Source organism: Musa acuminata, chromosome BXJ3-8, assembly GCF_036884655.1.
Source record: "Musa acuminata AAA Group cultivar baxijiao chromosome BXJ3-8, Cavendish_Baxijiao_AAA, whole genome shotgun sequence".
In the NCBI taxonomy this organism is placed as follows: Eukaryota; Viridiplantae; Streptophyta; class Magnoliopsida; order Zingiberales; family Musaceae; genus Musa; species Musa acuminata.
In genome coordinates, this window is record NC_088356.1 from 42,676,912 (window position 1) to 42,694,071 (window position 17,160).

General features: G+C 35.1%; 1 protein-coding gene across 12 annotated transcripts; it reads left to right on the forward strand.

The window, feature by feature from the left end:
• The first annotated feature begins 8,596 nt into the window (after nt 1-8,596).
• On the forward strand, nt 8,597-16,516 carry LOC135644674 (uncharacterized). Of its 12 annotated transcripts, XR_010498557.1 has the most exons (12): nt 8,597-8,968; nt 9,903-9,967; nt 10,362-10,447; nt 10,536-10,585; nt 12,981-13,070; nt 14,302-14,371; nt 14,464-14,676; nt 14,747-14,799; nt 15,116-15,268; nt 15,360-15,444; nt 15,583-15,696; nt 16,494-16,516. XR_010498557.1 is itself a non-coding variant. In XM_065162463.1 (10 exons), exons 7-10 carry the CDS (start codon nt 14,569-14,571, stop codon nt 15,391-15,393), a joined length of 348 nt encoding a protein of 115 aa, XP_065018535.1. In that variant the 5' UTR covers nt 8,597-8,968; nt 9,903-9,967; nt 10,362-10,447; nt 10,536-10,585; nt 12,981-13,070; nt 14,302-14,371; nt 14,464-14,568; the 3' UTR covers nt 15,394-15,689. The 12 variants fall into 12 exon arrangements, 9 of the variants coding, with proteins under 9 accessions (XP_065018535.1, XP_065018533.1, XP_065018528.1 ...); XM_065162463.1 differs by lacking the exon at nt 16,494-16,516 and having other exon boundaries at nt 15,360-15,689; XM_065162461.1 differs by lacking the exons at nt 15,360-15,444; nt 15,583-15,696; nt 16,494-16,516 and having other exon boundaries at nt 12,933-13,070; nt 15,116-15,352.
• The last annotated feature ends 644 nt before the right edge of the window (nt 16,517-17,160 follow it).

A 17,160-nucleotide genomic window follows, 5' to 3' on the forward strand; every position in this document is an offset into this window, starting at 1 on the left:
TCGTTGGATTATTTATATAATAATCCACTTTCATTTGAAGATTACAGCTCTCTCTCATCGAGTTTTGAACAGATGCGCACAACATTTCACATATGCTCTTAAAAATCGAAATTTTTTACTGGAATTGTTCATTCCATGAAATTTTATAATCTTTTTAATGTGTTGCTTTAAAAAATAATTATCATAAATTTAGAGCAATTTTCTCCATTTTCATATTATAATGATTTTTTCTCAAGTCCATTTAACCATATATAAATGGAAAATCTAATAAATTGCACATGTTATTTCTCATTAAAATTTCTAATATAAAGTAAAATCAAGATCCTATTAGTAGTTTTGTGCTACAGAAAATTATTGAATCTTAAATTTTGATGATGAAAATGAACAATGAGTTTATTGGGCTAATATATTATTGAGATAAGTGACATAGTAAATATTTCAATCATGGACTCAGATCACCAGGAGCTAACTATTGAGTAAGAGAGTCAAATATTGTGTCAAGAATTATATAAAAAATTTGACGTCCGCTAGAGGATTAGTCAAAGCGCTAAAAATCAAACTTCATGCTAAAGTTTTGGGCATCATACAAGAAGGATCGAATATTACACTGGAAGATTGGATGTCATGGGAATATCAATATGTCGATAAAATAAGTTATATACTAAAGAAAAGGACGATATATCGAATGTTCGAATGAAGTGCCAAAAGATCAAATGACATGCCGGAGTAACACATAACATGTTGAAGTATGGTTGATTTATCAAATTTTTTATCAAGGTTATTATAGATTAATTTGAATTGGTATTAGTTCGAAATAATATCAATTTATCAAAAAAAAGCCATTGGACTTGAAGCTCGATTGAATTGGGCCTATTAGAAGATTAAATCGGTGGTCTAAATTAGGCTCAGGTAATGGTACCACTAAGCCCAAGTGATAGTACTGCATAAGTCAATCAACAAGCGATATTTGTGCCTTATCGGTGTTTCCAATGGTGGTACTGCCTATGATGGTGATAGTACCACCTAGGCCAAATAATAATACCACTTAGGTCAACATTAGTATTACTAGAGCCTATATTTGTCACATGATTATGATAGTAGTATCGCCCAATATCAACAGTAGTATTGTCCATACCTCAAAATTTTGAGGATTTAAATTTTAAATTTTATTCTTGAAGTCTTTTAGGCCTATAAATATCTTATTCAAGCTTTGGTTGATGGAGCATCCATTCCTTAGCTAGAATAGTATTATAAATTCTTATTTTGAGTATAGTTTAAGTCTTTTACTCATCTAAAGTTTAGTTATAATTCTAAGTTACACGAGGTGAGAGATCTTGTATAGAGGGAGAGTACGAAGGTTATCTCTTTAGCATCAAAAAGAAGAAAGTTATAACAAAGATTAGCTGATTTTTACCTATTGCAAAGAGGATTGATAGTGAAAGCCGATGGTCTCGAGAGAAGAGGAATAAAAAATGGATATAGATCGGGAAGATTGAATTACTATAAATTGATTTGTCTCTCTTTACTTGTCATTTACATATAACTTAGTTTTATTTTCTTTACTTACTACTTTAACTAGATTAATCAAGTTTTCAAAATGTGTTGATTTATCAATCAAATTTTGATTAAAAATACTATTACACTAATTCACCCCTCTTAGTGTCATTAAAATCCTAATAAAAATAACTTGTCTGATTATTAAAAATAAACTTATTTAGGAATGCCAAGGGAGCAAGATGGGGTGGGAAATGCTTATCCTCATCTCATCTCTAATCCCTCATCCTCAAGGGGCAGGGCAGGGGCAGGGATGGAGCATCCCTATTGGGTGAGAAATCAATGGGTTCTTCTTATCATCCTAATTAAATCATTCAATTTTTTTAAAAATAAAACTACTATCAAACGTAATTAATAATATAAAAATTTACACATAATAAAAGATAATTATTCAAATATAAATAGAATCAAAATTATCATAACATATGGGAGAGGTAAGGGGAAGATGAAGGAGGATTGAAGAAAGACATGACGGAGGGGCCAAGAGCTATGACGACCGACGATTGTAGTATCATAAAAAAAAAGTATAAACAAGATGTTTGATGTAATGCTTGTATATATCTCTGTCTTTTGATTTTGTTTATTCTTTGCACAGCATGTAGAGGGCTTGTAGTAAGTTTGACAATCTAATTTTGGTTGACTTTTATAGTCATTTTAAGATTATAAATATAAGTTGTGTACAATTATCATATAGAGAAAAAACTATCAAGAAACAAGCTATTTTAGGAAATTTTTTAGCTCCATATTGTGGTGTGAAGTGTTAGCCAATACAGTACTCAAGAGCTAACGGGGTGACACATAATTAGATGAGCTATTACGTAGTGTTTAGGATTGGTTTGTTGTCTTATTCTACAATAATGTCATATGGGTACTTGAGGAGATCGCCTTAGGCCTTTTGTCGTGCGATTACTAAGAGCTTCCGAAGTGTATGTTTATAATTTGTATTATCTATCAAGTGTTTGCTGAAATAATTTTTTATTGAATCATATGTTAAATACTTCTTCTAATTCATCTTCTCTTTTACAAGTCCTTAAGAGACTATAAGATGTGTTAAAGAGGCTGACCATTTATGAACAAACATGCAAGAGTGTCGCATGACTTAGACAAAACTAACTAAGTCCATGATAGATGGTATCGAAGCGAGACAAGCACACTTAGAAACATTTGACATCCAAACATAGGGGATTTCATGGGGCTATATGGAGGGCAACTAGCATATGTGATCGATTGAGAAAAACGAGCATTGAGATGTAACGAAAAGAGTTACTTAGAGGAGTGGGCATCCGAGATTGACATTCTTGGCCAACCCTTTGTGCGAGAGGTACCATGAGGACAAGTGAACTGGGAAGAACACGTTGCATAAAAAGTAGGGATGGCTTTGTTCGAGCTTGTTGGGATCGGGAGTCAGCACTAAGAGGGGGGGGGGGGGGTGAATTAGTGCAGCGGTAAAAACTACGTCTTCAAAAACTTTCATACGATAAAACCGATTTCGAAGAAAACATTTTCGTAAAGATCTTAACTTGAAACACGTTCGAAAATGAATTGAAGGCAGTAAGCACTTAAGAAAGTTTGTAGTAAGGTAATAGCAAGAATGAAATGCAAACCAGAGAACACGGCAGTTTATAGTAGTTCGATCGTCGTGACCTACATCCACTCCTCCGATTCCTTTTCGGTCGAGGCGACCGGCATCCACTAATAGTCTTCCTTCAATAAGCGAAGACCAACCACCTTTTACACCCCTCTTCTCCTTTTATCGGGTTTAGGAGATAACCCTTACAAGCACTCACTCTCTTCTCTTAAACAGAATTCTAACACTTAGACTTGGAGGAGGGAATATCTAAAGAGATTGCAGCAATGTTTCTTTGCTTTTAGACTCTCTATGCTTATGTGCTTTAACCAGGGATGAGAGTGGTATTTATAAGCTTCAAGTTGATTCAAACTTGGAGCCTAAAAACATCTCATCCCGGGTTCCCTAGGCACGGGTGGTACCACCGCCCAGTGTTAGTCTGACACTGACACTGCACTAGGCGGTACCATCGCCCAGTCTAGCGGTACCACCGCCTGGGGCATTGTGCTGGGCAGTACCACCACCTGGGATGCTGTGTTGGGCGGTACCACTACCTGGCACCCTACTAGGAGCAGTACCACCACTCGACACAATCTCGAAGACTGTGCCACGACGGTGAGACTTCTTGGGGTACTATTTGGGCCTTTTATTGGGTCCAACACAGTTCTTATATGGGCCTAGATGGCCCCTAATTGGGTTGGCCCAAATCCAAGCCCAATTACATGCTAACTATGAAATCGTAAGACATTTGCTAAGCTAAACAAGTCCATATGTCTATTCTTCCGGCGAGCTTCCGATGATCTTTCGATAATATCTCGGCAATATTCCGGCGGACTCCCGGCAAGCTCTTGGACTTCACGACGATCTTATTGGCAAGTTTCGACGAGCTTCTCTAGCAAGCTCTGAGACTTCTCGGTTGGTTCCCCCAGAACTTCTGACGAACATCCGGACTTCCGACGAACTCTCGAACTCCCAACGTGATCTCGATCTTGACTCCGGGACTTCATTTTGCTACATGCCTTACTGTCGTAGTTAATCCTGCACATGTAAAAACATACTTCAATCTAGATAATTAACACTAGCATTAATCAAGTTGTTCGGCATGTCATTGGTCCCTCGACGCTTCGTCCGATTCTTTGGCGCATCGTCCTCTCTTGCGGCCTATTGCCCAATCGGCCAATTGACTCTACAACTCTGATATCCTTGGTGCAATATCCGCTCTTCTTGGTCCGATGCCCAAATCTACGACCCGAAGCCTTCTGTTGATGCATGAAGCTTTCCTTAGATAAAGATTAAGGATATGAACTCTTGCGAAGGTAAGAGTAAGATCATATTATTCCATGGGTCCCTAGTTCTGATGGAGAAAACTCAGTTTGCATTATACTAAAGTTGATGGAAGCTTTGGGGCACGTGCACCATATCTTAATGAATCATTTGATAGAAGAACTAAAACAACTCAACTTGTAGAATAAATTAGGGTCAAAAGGCCTTAATACAAGGCAAAAGAATATGGAGGTAGATAATCTTAAAGAATATATTATAGTGCTACCATTTGAGTTATTACGAAGGAAACGGTACATAACGAAGATTGTGTTGGGGGCAGGGGCTTAGGATCCATATAATGGCCCATTAATTTCAGCGAGGTAAATGGACTTCAAGAGCTATTAGGCAATGGAATGTCCTAGAGCTATGCTTCATTCATGTATAACTTGAGAGTGGGTGGATAAAGGTCAATTGTCAAAAGAGAAAACATAATTGAAGGTGACAAAAGCCCTAGATGTGCTAGTAAAGACAATACATTGAGAGATCACAATCTATGTTCATCCCACAAAGATCAGAATATAATAAATATGTCACTGTAAGGTGATATGGTGTAGCAAATCATGATGATATAGTTTGAAGCAATGTGACATATATGGGAGAAGTCCCATGAGAAACTTGATCATACAGAGATATATGATTGTGAGTTATTGTGAGCTTCACTTCGATGAACAACATAATAACAAAAGGGTTATTGATTTAAGGAGTAAATATCATGATACCATAGAGGCGAGTCTTCCATGCGTGAATTGAATTTTATATCAGATAAAAAACCTTTGTCATCAGCATATGAGAGCTGTGTAACATTGAGGAAAAATTCTAAATACAAATATTAGTGAGTCTCATAGGGAGACTTGATCATACAAAGGTATGATTAGAGCAATTGAAGAGTTGGACTGCTCTAAAGCTCATATTCGCTTAAGGGAGCCTGACAAGTTAAAGGATAAGATCGAGTAAGTAACGTTGTTACTAAAGATGTAAAGAAGAACAAAATTGACATGAGCCCTATAATATGATGGCAGAGGCTATACATGAGAATTGTAGTATATCTTTTCATCGATCAAGGAGAACTACTCGAGAACATAGAGGTGTTGAAGTAGGTGATCGAAAAGAACAAGAAAGCGACAACAAGTTCATAAGGACTTAGCTATCCAAAATCAAACGTCGATTAGAATGAAGGTAGACTCAAAGAAGTATCACACTATCACAATAGGCAGATCTACTGATCATGAAAAAAGGGATGTCGATGTAATATGACAAATAATATGGTTGTGAGCATGGTAGTACTATGAAATCGCAGATGCGGGATCATTAATCCCTTGTTCTTATAAAGGGAGAGTGCTTGGTCATGAAAGAGACCGAGAAGATGGAGAATGTAAAGACAAACTTCAACTATTGAAATAAGACTAAAGGGTAGAGGCTAGAGAATTTTGTAAGACTCATGTCAAAGGGCTTCTCATTCAAATAATCGAATGTAAGAGACTTCAAATTGATATAAGAGTGCTTGATTAAGGAATGAAGTAGGTAGTACATGGTACTATACCTTTTTTACTTAAAAGAATTAAGCAACAAAAATGATAGAGAAGATGGTACAATTCTAAATATGATTTAAACTATTAGAGACTTGCTCTAAGTTGAGATAAAATTTTGCTCATTTTGGACAGAACTTTTTGTATTTCAAAAGTTTGATAACACTGAGGAGGTGAATCATAATAATTAACTCAATACAAGAAATGCAGACACTTCAGGTGCTTCAAAAGTGTGAGTAAAGAGTAGGCGACGATTAGTAACCAACTTAATGTATAAAGTATAACTCTCAGGGAGGTAAGTAAAGTTAAATAACTTTTATCTTCTCACCTCTTAAGAGAATAGACAAAACTGAATACTTTAGTTCTTTTATTTATCTAACAGAAGATCTCTATATATGTTAAAAAAATCTTTCAAGAAACTTAATGGAAGACAACAAGTGTTAAATTCTCACCAATGGTGATCAGTTCTACCGAGAATAGATTATCTATTTTATTTTCTAATAGAATAATAATTGAAAGGGGAAGTGATGTGAACCTACTCGAAGATGAAACTAAGTATAAGAAAAATTAATGGACAAATTTTATAAAAGAAAGACCTCAAAAACTCGAGGTGGTACTCGTTAGAGCTAAAATAGGCATTTGACTAATCCAAGTAGCATGAAACGTTTGAAAGACTAGTGCATAACAAGATATTTTTCTTTATCCAAAGGATCTATATGAACCAACAAATATCAGCATAACTCGATCGACCTCATACTAGAGTTAAAGTCATTAGCGAGTTGAAGCAACATGACAAATCAAAGTTTAATTACTCAACAATAACGATAGAGAATAGTTGAGAGCCAAGAGATGCATTGTAATTAGAGTAGAAGATTACATATTCAATAACGTTGAAGAGATGTAGTGTTGATAAAGGCTTTGACAAAGATATCAAAGAAATAAATGAGGGAGAATATCATGGACAAAACTATAAACATAATATTCCATGTAATGCCGGTGTATGTTTGTGTCTTTTAATTTTATTTATGTTTTGCACAATATGTACAAGGCCTATAGTAGGCTTGACAACCCAATTTTAATTAGTTTTTATGATCCTTTCAGATTTATAAATATATATTATGTGTAATTATCATATAAATCCATAACTTAGATTACCATAACTTAGGTAAAATCAACTAAGTCTTTGTTTATTATTGACCATTTGCAATTGAAAGAATTTGAGTCTGATAGGTAGAGCAAAGGTATAGAAAATGTAATGCACCTAATGCATAACAACGATATAAGAATGCGAACATGTAAAAAGAAGGCTACCTCTTTGTTCATTCTTAAACCAAATAAGTAAGGAAGGAGTAACGAGTTAGATTACCAATTCTTTTATATGCAAGATCGATGAAATTAAAGGAACAAAGCCTCGGTCAAGCTAAATAAGAAAATTGATTACGGTAACTATTGCTAACAAAGAAATGATACAGTGGTCAAGAGTTCAATAATCAAATCGATAATAATACCCAAAGTTTATTTCGATCCTTATTGCTAGTAAACAAATAAAATATTAGGTAAGGATTCAGCAGGATTAATGAAGACAAAGTTAAACAAAGCCGCTCGGTATTAAGGATTATGCATGAGGCTATAGGGAAGAGTTATTCTTATCGAACGAGAAGATATTTTATTTGATTTAATTAAATTAAATAATTTTTAATTAAATCATAATGAGGCTATAGGGAAGAGTTATTCTTATCGAACGAGAAGATATTTTATTTGATTTAATTAAATTAAATAATTTTTAATTAAATCATAATTATCGATGTTTAATTAATCTAACTTGAACAACAAAAGCCCGTTTAGTATTTGAGCTTAATATCCATCCTTAATATAAAATGTCCTTATCTTTATTTATTTCTTCCATCCTGTCAAGTAGAGAATACTCGTACCCATACGTATAATTCACATCCCTAAGTTGGTTGAGAACTAAGTGTAACAGTTATTATTAAACATTTAATTTAATAATAATATAACTGTTCTCATTATGATTCATAATTCATTATCATGAATTTTTTCATTTATTATGATTTAAATGATTTCAGTTTTTTATTCTTTATGCATGAAACCGTTATTATTAAATTAAATATTTAATATCATTAAAGTTCTTAATTATGGTCCAAACGTTACAAATTTGAATTAATTCTTGAACGTTATGATTTGATGATAATAAATGTTTTTGATGGGAGAACATCTATATATATGAGAATTTTGGTCCCTGGGCTCAATCATCTCTTTGAAGCGAAAGACTTTCCTATACCATCTAAAACGAGAGTTCTGAGCCGAGAAAAACCAAAGTTCAAGAAGAAACCTCTACAGAAATTCTTGGCGACAATAGCTGGAGGTACGCTATTTCATTTCCGCATTAGTTTTATTGTGTTTCTATTACAATGATTTAGAAACACAAGTTGGCTTCATTCAAATTTCTTAAGCTAAGAACCGACTAGAAAACGTTTTCTGACGCAGGCCAAGCCCTAAAAACGTTTTGGAAACAAGAATTGGTTGAGAAACGTTTCCAAATCTATCTTGGCGGCACTGCGGCCAAGAACGAACAAACGAGCTCATCGGTCGACCGTTGATCCTTTGGTCTCGCTTTTGTTCTTAATCCGAACAAACCCTCCCCTCTCCACAGAAAGAGTGGGGAGGAGTGATGGCATCGATCTCAACTGCTTCTTCTTCTTCCTCTCTGCTGCATGTTTCCGCACTCGCCTTCGCTTTCCCCTTAAGAAGACCTCCTCCGACCTCCCTCGCCATTCCTGTGATCCGAAGGCCTACGGTACCCTCCCGGTCCCGTCCAAGAACCCTCAAATGCTTCTCCCAGAAGCAATCGGTGCAAGAATTCGAGAGGCTTTTCTCGAACCTCAATCAGGCCACGATGAAGAGGGTCCCGTCCAAGAACCCTCAAATGCTTCTCTCAGGTAGCGTCACCAGCGGAATCCTTCTAGCGGCTGGCACGACGGTATGTAATTTTCCCTTGTGCTGGCGCTTAAATTTCCTTTTTATTTTGAGGAATGCAGGTTTAGCAACGCAATGTGGGAAATGCGATTAGCACCATCTGGCCCTAGTTTAATTCTTTAGAATGCTAAATTTCATTAAGAGTTCGTGATGCTATCATATGCTTTTAATGATGCATTGTGAGATCTTGTTGCACATTCCTGCAATGGATCGTTAGATAGTATGGTTTCTTATCAGTTTTCCAAAAATGCCATAGGTTGGTGCAGGTATCCATGAAATTCCTGCAGTTACTCAAGAAGCAGGATTTTTTGCCTCCGAAATAACATGCATTATCTGTTTGATATATATGGTAATAGAACCAAGGTATACAGTTTCGAATGATACTGCCCGGTACGGGCAGTATATACCGGTTCGATAGTAAAACGAGGCGACATCGCCTTTATGTATGTATATATATATATATATACATACATAAAGGCGATATCGCCTCGTTTTTTTGCGATGTTGCCCTGCTTGGGGAGAAGAGAGGCGACGTAGCACTTTTTTTAAAAATTATATATATATATATATATATATATATATATATATATACCGAACGGTATACCACTCGGTATATAGTATCATACCGTATCGAGAGAATGTTGAAACTCCGGTATGGTACGATATTTTAATCCTTGAATAGAATATTAAGGAATGAACAAATTACTAGTGTCACCCTATTACAAGTTATGAAAACGCCACCAAGGAACCTTCTCAGAGGTGCATTTTTCTACATGAATCTATGGTGTTGTTTTTGTTTCTTCTGTTAATCTGAATTCATCTTCCTTGTAGTGTCATGTCATTAAAAGGAGGTATGGTAATTTGCCCCTGCAATACGTTTTTTAACGTGAATTGAGCTTTTGTGTAGTTAGGCTCACTTTAAATTTGGGTTGTGACAGGATTGTTGATTGCAGAAGTAAATGTAAATACAATGTGTGAACTTGGCTCTGGAGGTGTCTCATTGGTATGACACTTAAAGACAAATTTTCCTTCAATCTAAATTTTCTTGTAGTGCATTTGTTTTCTTCTTCAATTTGTTTGTTGGAACTATGTAGGAATTGATATGCCATGTCCTAAGCCTTTTATCATTTGCTTGCATTAACTTTTACTAGGTAACATTCTCTATCTTATTTATCTTGCAAATTGTTACCCACTAGACTCCTTTATTGTACACATATAGACACATGTAGAGGACTCAGATAATAAGCATCTAATTCAGGAAGAAGGGAAAAAGAAGGCTAGGGTATATAATTAATTACTTAATGCAATATACTGCTGTCATATTACTTCAAATCATCAAACATAAATTATTGCCAATATTCCGATTATCTATTGAAAATTACACTGGGTTTTTCTAGTTTAGTTCAAGTGGATTCTATGTGAGCAGTCAATGTTCCGAGTTAATAAGAAGGAACTCAACTAAACAACAATGAAGACTAACGAGGTACAAGATTTGTTCATGAGTGACAGTTATTGAGCTTGGAAATCATTGTAACATATGTAGCCACTAATCCTGGACCTTGGTGTTTCAGGTCTCAATGGCAATGAGAACACTTGGAAATTTTGGGGTTCAAGCTGCCTGGTATGTGCATTAGGTTGCTTACTACATATTTGTAGTTGGATGCTTAGATTGTTAAAAGAATTCTGTGTTCAAGAATGTTTAAATATTTCTCTTATACATTTGACAGTAAATGTTATGAAAATATATAAGATATCACATCTACAATCCCAAAACTAATTCTTAATGCATTAAGTTAATTGTTGTACTGCATGCATTTTATTGCTTTTCTAGTTTAGTGGTGGGCTTTAGGCAATGCTTGCAATTTTATCTTGGGATTTCTGTCTTTGATCTTGAGTACTTTGTAAAGGAGATCAAATTTTAGTGAACCTTTTTGGGCAAAAGCAAAATATCAAAAGTTGCCCAAACATTGAAGAGGAGACCTGATGTATTCTGAGTCAACTGAGGTACACCAAGAAGGCAGGACTCAATTTAATTAATCTGGGATTGAAAATAGTAGGTCAAACTGCTGTTGGACTATTTGATATAAGAAATCTGAGCAGAGTTTTTGAAAAATAATAAGAGTAAAAGATCATAATCGAGCAAGAAAACAGGGTAGAAAATGAGAGAGGCCTGCAGTAGAGTTTCTTTTTTTTTAATCATGAATTTCACTAACAATAGCTCAACCTTCAAAATATAAAGATTAAAAAATTTCTACTTGAGCATTGAGCCAAATCTTGCCCTTTCTGAAATGTTGATTATTTTCTTCTCTCTTGATAAGATTCATATACTGCTGAAAACAAAGCTATAAGGCGGCGATGAATGACCACCCTTCTTCCAGATAGAATGCTAGCTTTTGATTCACATAATAAATAAATACCCTTAGTTAACAATAACTTAACCCTAAAGATTCAATGCATGTCATATGTGTAGGTCATAGAATAATTGAAGAAACTAGATGCCCAACTTAATCTAAAGTTATCATCACCGAAGCATTAACCAAGTAGGCTTTGTGCAAAAATCAAGATACTCAATAACTGCACTTTGTACATATGTAATGAACCTATTCTCACTCAAATCCTTGATAATTTTTCTCTGGACCCTAAAATGCGAAATGAAAAACAAAAGAAATAAGGAATGAAGAAGTGTACCTTCTGATATACAATGACAAGCCACTAAGTCCCAACTTTTTGGGTAGGTATGGTTGCAGGAGTAAGGTTGCATATGGTGATCTTCCCTAGACTGCATCATCAGGAGCCTGTTGCCCTAGGCTGCCACAGTTTATCATAATTATCATCATATAATTTGATTTTCATACAAGTTCCTAAACTAAAAGATCATTATAAATGGAATCACAAAACTTTGTGACTCGCCTTATGCAATCTAGTGCATTGTGGGCTGTTCAGGATGTATTGAAGGCAAGGTCTGCCATACCGAATCGTACTGTATTATAACAGTGCACTGTATCACTGCAGCAGTGCACTATAGCAGTACAGTGCACTGTTGCAGTACACTGTTACAGTAGTAGTACAGTGCATCAGTACACTGTAGCAATGCTACAATGCTCGGTGCACCTGGGTGTACCGCTCGGTACACCGTACCGTACCGGTACCGAGCCCAGGTCGAAATACTGGTACGGTACGGTATTACGAACCTTAATTTAAGGGAGTTGGACCCACTGACAACACATGCTGCAATTCAGTGTTGGCCTTACAATCTGGTTCTGCTGGGACATTGTGATAATTAAGCGGTCCATTTGATTGAAAAAGATAAATTAATGAAAGAAATCCACCAAGGGAAAAGGAATTCGTGGATATTCCTTGCCGAGTGTGACAAAAAATGCAGAGTAAAAAAATAGATTAAATTGTTATGATATGGTTAGTTATTTTTTACACATTAATGATTTCTCATTTTCTCCTAAACTATATATTTTTTGAAAAGAAAAATTTAGACAATCAAGGTTCAAGACATCCTCTTTCTGATTGTGTAATTTATAAATTGTGTAAAAATAGGATGCACTTTAATTTGCCATTTTGTCTCACTTTCTGTGCAAATAAATCAGAACCTTATATGTCAGGACTTGGATATATGAATCAACTAAACCACTGCTAGTAAACTGTGGCTTAACTATCTTGGATCCCATTGGAGGAAGTCTTGGTCCACACAAATTGTTATAGCAGTGGGAACAAGGCTCATTAGAAAATTATGTTGCATATTGAGTCTAAAGAAAACATTAAGTTCTATGAGAACAGCTAAAGTGTGATTCATGGTTAACTCTTTCTTACTTGGTTAGTAATTGTAAAGCATATTAAAGCTAAAATGTTTTGACATCGCATTTTACAATACTGTCAGACTTCAGTACATCAAATATGTTAAAGCAATTGCATTATCTTTATCTAGATTTAAATCTTTTCATCTTCTTGTTATACAGTTGTACCTGTGCCATTTCATGGTCTTGACTTCAAGTATATTTCTGCAGCTGGTCCTACATATTTATACATTATGCACTCCTTGTTGCATATGTGGCTCACTCTTCAGAGATTTTGACAAATACCTTCAGCATGCCACCGTATGAAGACTCTTCATCTAAATTTTATTCTAAGGAATAGTGATTTATTCTGTTTTCATTTATGTTATAAGAAAAAAAATTGAATAAATGTTTAACTAAGAATATAAGTTGCAGAATAATCATACTCCAATTGAACTTCCTTCTCGAGATTTTCCCTTTTTTGTATATCAGATGTTTGTTATGGCAGTACTATGATATTCGTCTGTCTTGTCTTTACCTATTCAAGAACTGTATATTTTAAAGCTCTATCAACTCGGTTAGTTTGGCATGATAAGGGCTACAGGAGAACATATGGACCTATATGTATATTTAGCTATTAGATTATCAAGCATGTACCATACTAGAACTTACAGTGGTACAGTTAACTTTCTTTTTCAACTGTTCATCTCATTTCAATTCGAGTAAACATAGTCAGCAAGTCTATCTTGTATCAGCTTGGTGATGATAGACATAAATGATTAAGTTGATTTCATAAAGCACATACTCATTATAATTACAAAAATGAACATTTCTTTCAAAATTGGATAAGGAAGAGGTATAATTTTAACTGCTTGTCAAAATTATATCCTGGTTCTCACTCTGTTTGAGCCTAATTCGAGTCTCAATATACTTATCACTTCTCAGCCAGAACAAAGACCTTCTTATCTGGTATGTTTCAATTGAAGTTTGTCTCATGACGAAAGTCAGGTTACTTGGTTTAACACAATGCTAACTACAAATTTTTAATAGTAGAATCCTGCTAGCATCTGTGATTGTTCTCAAGAGCAAAAGTTGATGCCATTTGCAAGTTAGTAAATGTTCTCACACTTTTTTTTAGGACATGTTTTTCTAGATCTATTTTATTCTAATGAGATTAGTTTTGAGATCATGATAGAGAACTTCTCTAGTTAAAAAGTTTCAAAATGCAAGGCCAGAAGAAGCTTTATGGAAAAGTGGTTGGAATTGCGACTTCCTCTCCCTACTGTCAAATTTCCTAATAACATCTATATTCTTTAAAAAATTGACCATTATAAATGTTCTACCATGTCATGGTTGTCTAATAAGTGGATAGAGTGACAATCCTTCGAACTACCTTTCCTAACTGGTTGCTGCCTCAAAATTTCACTACTACATTTTCAAAGTAGACAATGTTCTGCCTCATAGTAGTTTTTATTAACTTTGAGGGGTTATCATCTTACTTCCTAACTTTTTATGTTTTAAAAGTTAAGTTATTCCTGCTGTTTCACTGCAGCCAGCGAGTTATAGGTGCAATAAATGGGTTTCTGGTGCTTGGCATCATTGTGTCTTTTACATCTCTTGTGGTACTTATATCCCTCATAACATGATTGCTGTTTTATTTTCTTATTATTTTCATCTACAATAATTTTTTTGTTGTCTGAATTGACTTGTTCAGAACACATGGGACTTAAATGCTTAGACAATGATTTAAAATATGCCAGCAAGCTTATCATTCAAAAGTCAGGACTAATATGGCTCAGTATTAATTGGGCTATGATTTATGTTGGGAGTCGCATCTGGAGGTTTGCAGTGGCAATCTCTTTGTCAGGCCCATTTTGAGGCAATCCCACAAAGTATACCTATAATTGCTCTTTCTTTTGTTTATCAGGTAAGTCCGAACTAGTCATATGTACTTACACACCAGACATGAGTAAAACTGACTTTTTTGTTTATTTCAGAATGTAGTTCCAGTTCTTTGTACAAACCTTGAAGGTGACCTGTCAAAAGTAAGGTACAAATATCTATAAATTTTTTCCTGCATTGTTTACTGGCATACTTACTTTTGCTTTTACTTATACGTAGAAATACATATCTGAAGTAGACTTCTTTCTTCTAAGTTTTTTATTGTCATAAGAGATGAGGATACAACATTTTCTCTGTCAAATTAAAAGGAAGTAGAGAAAATAATTTTATGTATAAGAAGATCTACTAATCTGGCAAGAAAAATGAAACTGCTTCTTAGTATTTGAATTTGTATCCGCTTCTACTTTATACTACTCATGATGATTTTGTTAATATGATATTATCCAGAGGCTTTGATATCACAGGACTGCAGTTGTTCTTGGCACAGCTATTCCCCTTGTTCTGTTTCTTATTTGGGATGCTGTAATTCTTGGGACCATTCCAAATCTAGATACAACTGGTGCCCTCACCGACCCACTGCAGCAGCTACATTATGAAAATGGAATAGTTGGAATAAGGTCCCCTTATTATTCTACAATCACTTTGTCTGAGTATTACAAAAATAAGTATGAGACTGAAAACAATTTAACTTAAAATGGTGTTGTACAGCCGATTGTTGAGGTGTTCTCATTTTTTGCAATAGCGACATCATACATTGGATTTGTTCTTGGACTTTCTGACTTTGTTTCCGACTGTAAGTAGATACTCTGACCTTCATCCATTCTTTATTTAGTCATAAATTGGGTAGCAAGAGATCACAGATATTTTACACATCACTTGTCAAGAGCTGTCATCATAATAAACAACTGCCATTTCTTTCTGCCACTTCCAGGAAACTTGCAGTGCTTAAACTACCTAGTGGCCAGAGTAAACCCTTGCCATACTTGCTAACTCACCACTGGTGCTGTCATTGCTTGATCCAGAGATATTTTTTAAAGCTTTGGAGGTAAACTGTCTGTATTTTTTTTCTTTAAGTGTTGCAAGTACAAGTATAACATCGACAATGCAATGCATAAATCCTAGTTCCAGAGGAAAAAGTAAAATTTAGAATTATAGTCCATCAGCCTTTTTTTAGCCATTTGATTCTCCAATAAGTTCTCAGACTTCAGCTAAATCTGTGTGTCAGACTTCAACTAAAGGCTCATGCAACTACTATTTCAACTTTCTGGAGTTGATCTAAGTAATAAGCATGCAAGGAAGTTTATCTTTCATCAAAGACACATTTTCTTTCTTGAAGAAAAAAATTTCCTCGTGTTAGTTATTTCCATCAGGTTCTCTGTTTCCTAAAACCTGCATGAAATATACAAAAGAAATGTTGAATGAGGATAAGAAAACAAAAAAAAAAAGAAAAAACACAAGAATAAAGAGGCAAATTTCAGTTTTAGCTAGAGTTACTCAAGGAAGACTCCTTAATTTTAGACCAATAACCTGTTTTTTTCTCTTTTCTGACATCTTGGGAATCAAATAAAAATATAAAAGAAACTGGAGGTGCTTGGGAAGGACACTAGGTTATAATTGTTGCAACTCACTGAGGGATCCTTCTTATATCTAACCTATAAACTGTGATGCAATTTCTATCATGTTAAAGTCTTGTAATCGGCATACATTTACTCCAGGATTTTGACAGTGGTCTATGTTCATGCATTTTTAGATGTTGACAAGGTTTCTAAAGCACTAATTATTCATTCACTCATGCATTATTCATAATGAAGATACTGCTTCAAGTGTCTGTTCTACATCCAGTTCTGGTGCTCTTTGGAGTGCTTCCTGCTGCAATGTCTTGGTCGGAGAGATACTCAAAGTCATCTCTAACCCCAATTACTCCCCCGCTGGTACCTGGAGGCAGATCTACACTAATCATTGTCACTGGAGGTGCCTTATTTGTTATCTTCTCGGAGATTCTAAAGGCTGTTATGCACCAGTAGAGTCACCTGCACCAGCAGTAGAGCAAATCTGAACTCACTTCATAGGTTTCACTTGGGTCCTATGAAAAACCCTCATTATGTATAGAGAATTTAATGAGTCTGATAAAATAACAACTGAGATACAGTCTGCTTTCTCTTCAACTGCATGGATGTAGCTATTTGGAAAGTGGTAACAATTCTCAGAAACAAGCTTCATTATATTCTCCTTGTTCTTGTTCAAAACTCTGGGGAAAATGAGAGATAGCTACCGATCACACAAGCTTAAACTGGCTTCTACTCCTTGTGGCCAATGTTTTTTTTTTTCTGTATTATAGGTGTAGCTGGTTGTGCTAGTTGAAAGCCAGAGACAGGAAGTCAAATTTGGGAAGGAGAATATGAGCAATATATTATTGGAACCTAATTCTTGCATAAAACAATGAGATTGCTGAGACCAAGTAATGTTGTCAATGATGAATATTTATTGTTTAGCTTTCTCCAAAACCAGA

Bases quoted from the DNA above. Each gene is read 5' to 3' on its own strand.
- LOC135644674 (XM_065162461.1), top strand. From the start codon at position 14,569: ATGTTGGGAGTCGCATCTGGAGGTTTGCAGTGGCAATCTCTTTGTCAG. The intron at 14,677-14,746 runs GTAAGTCCGAAC...TGTTTATTTCAG, and splicing joins CTCTTTCTTTTGTTTATCAG to AATGTAGTTCCAGTTCTTTG. The intron at 14,800-15,115 runs GTACAAATATCT...TTGATATCACAG, and splicing joins GGTGACCTGTCAAAAGTAAG to GACTGCAGTTGTTCTTGGCA.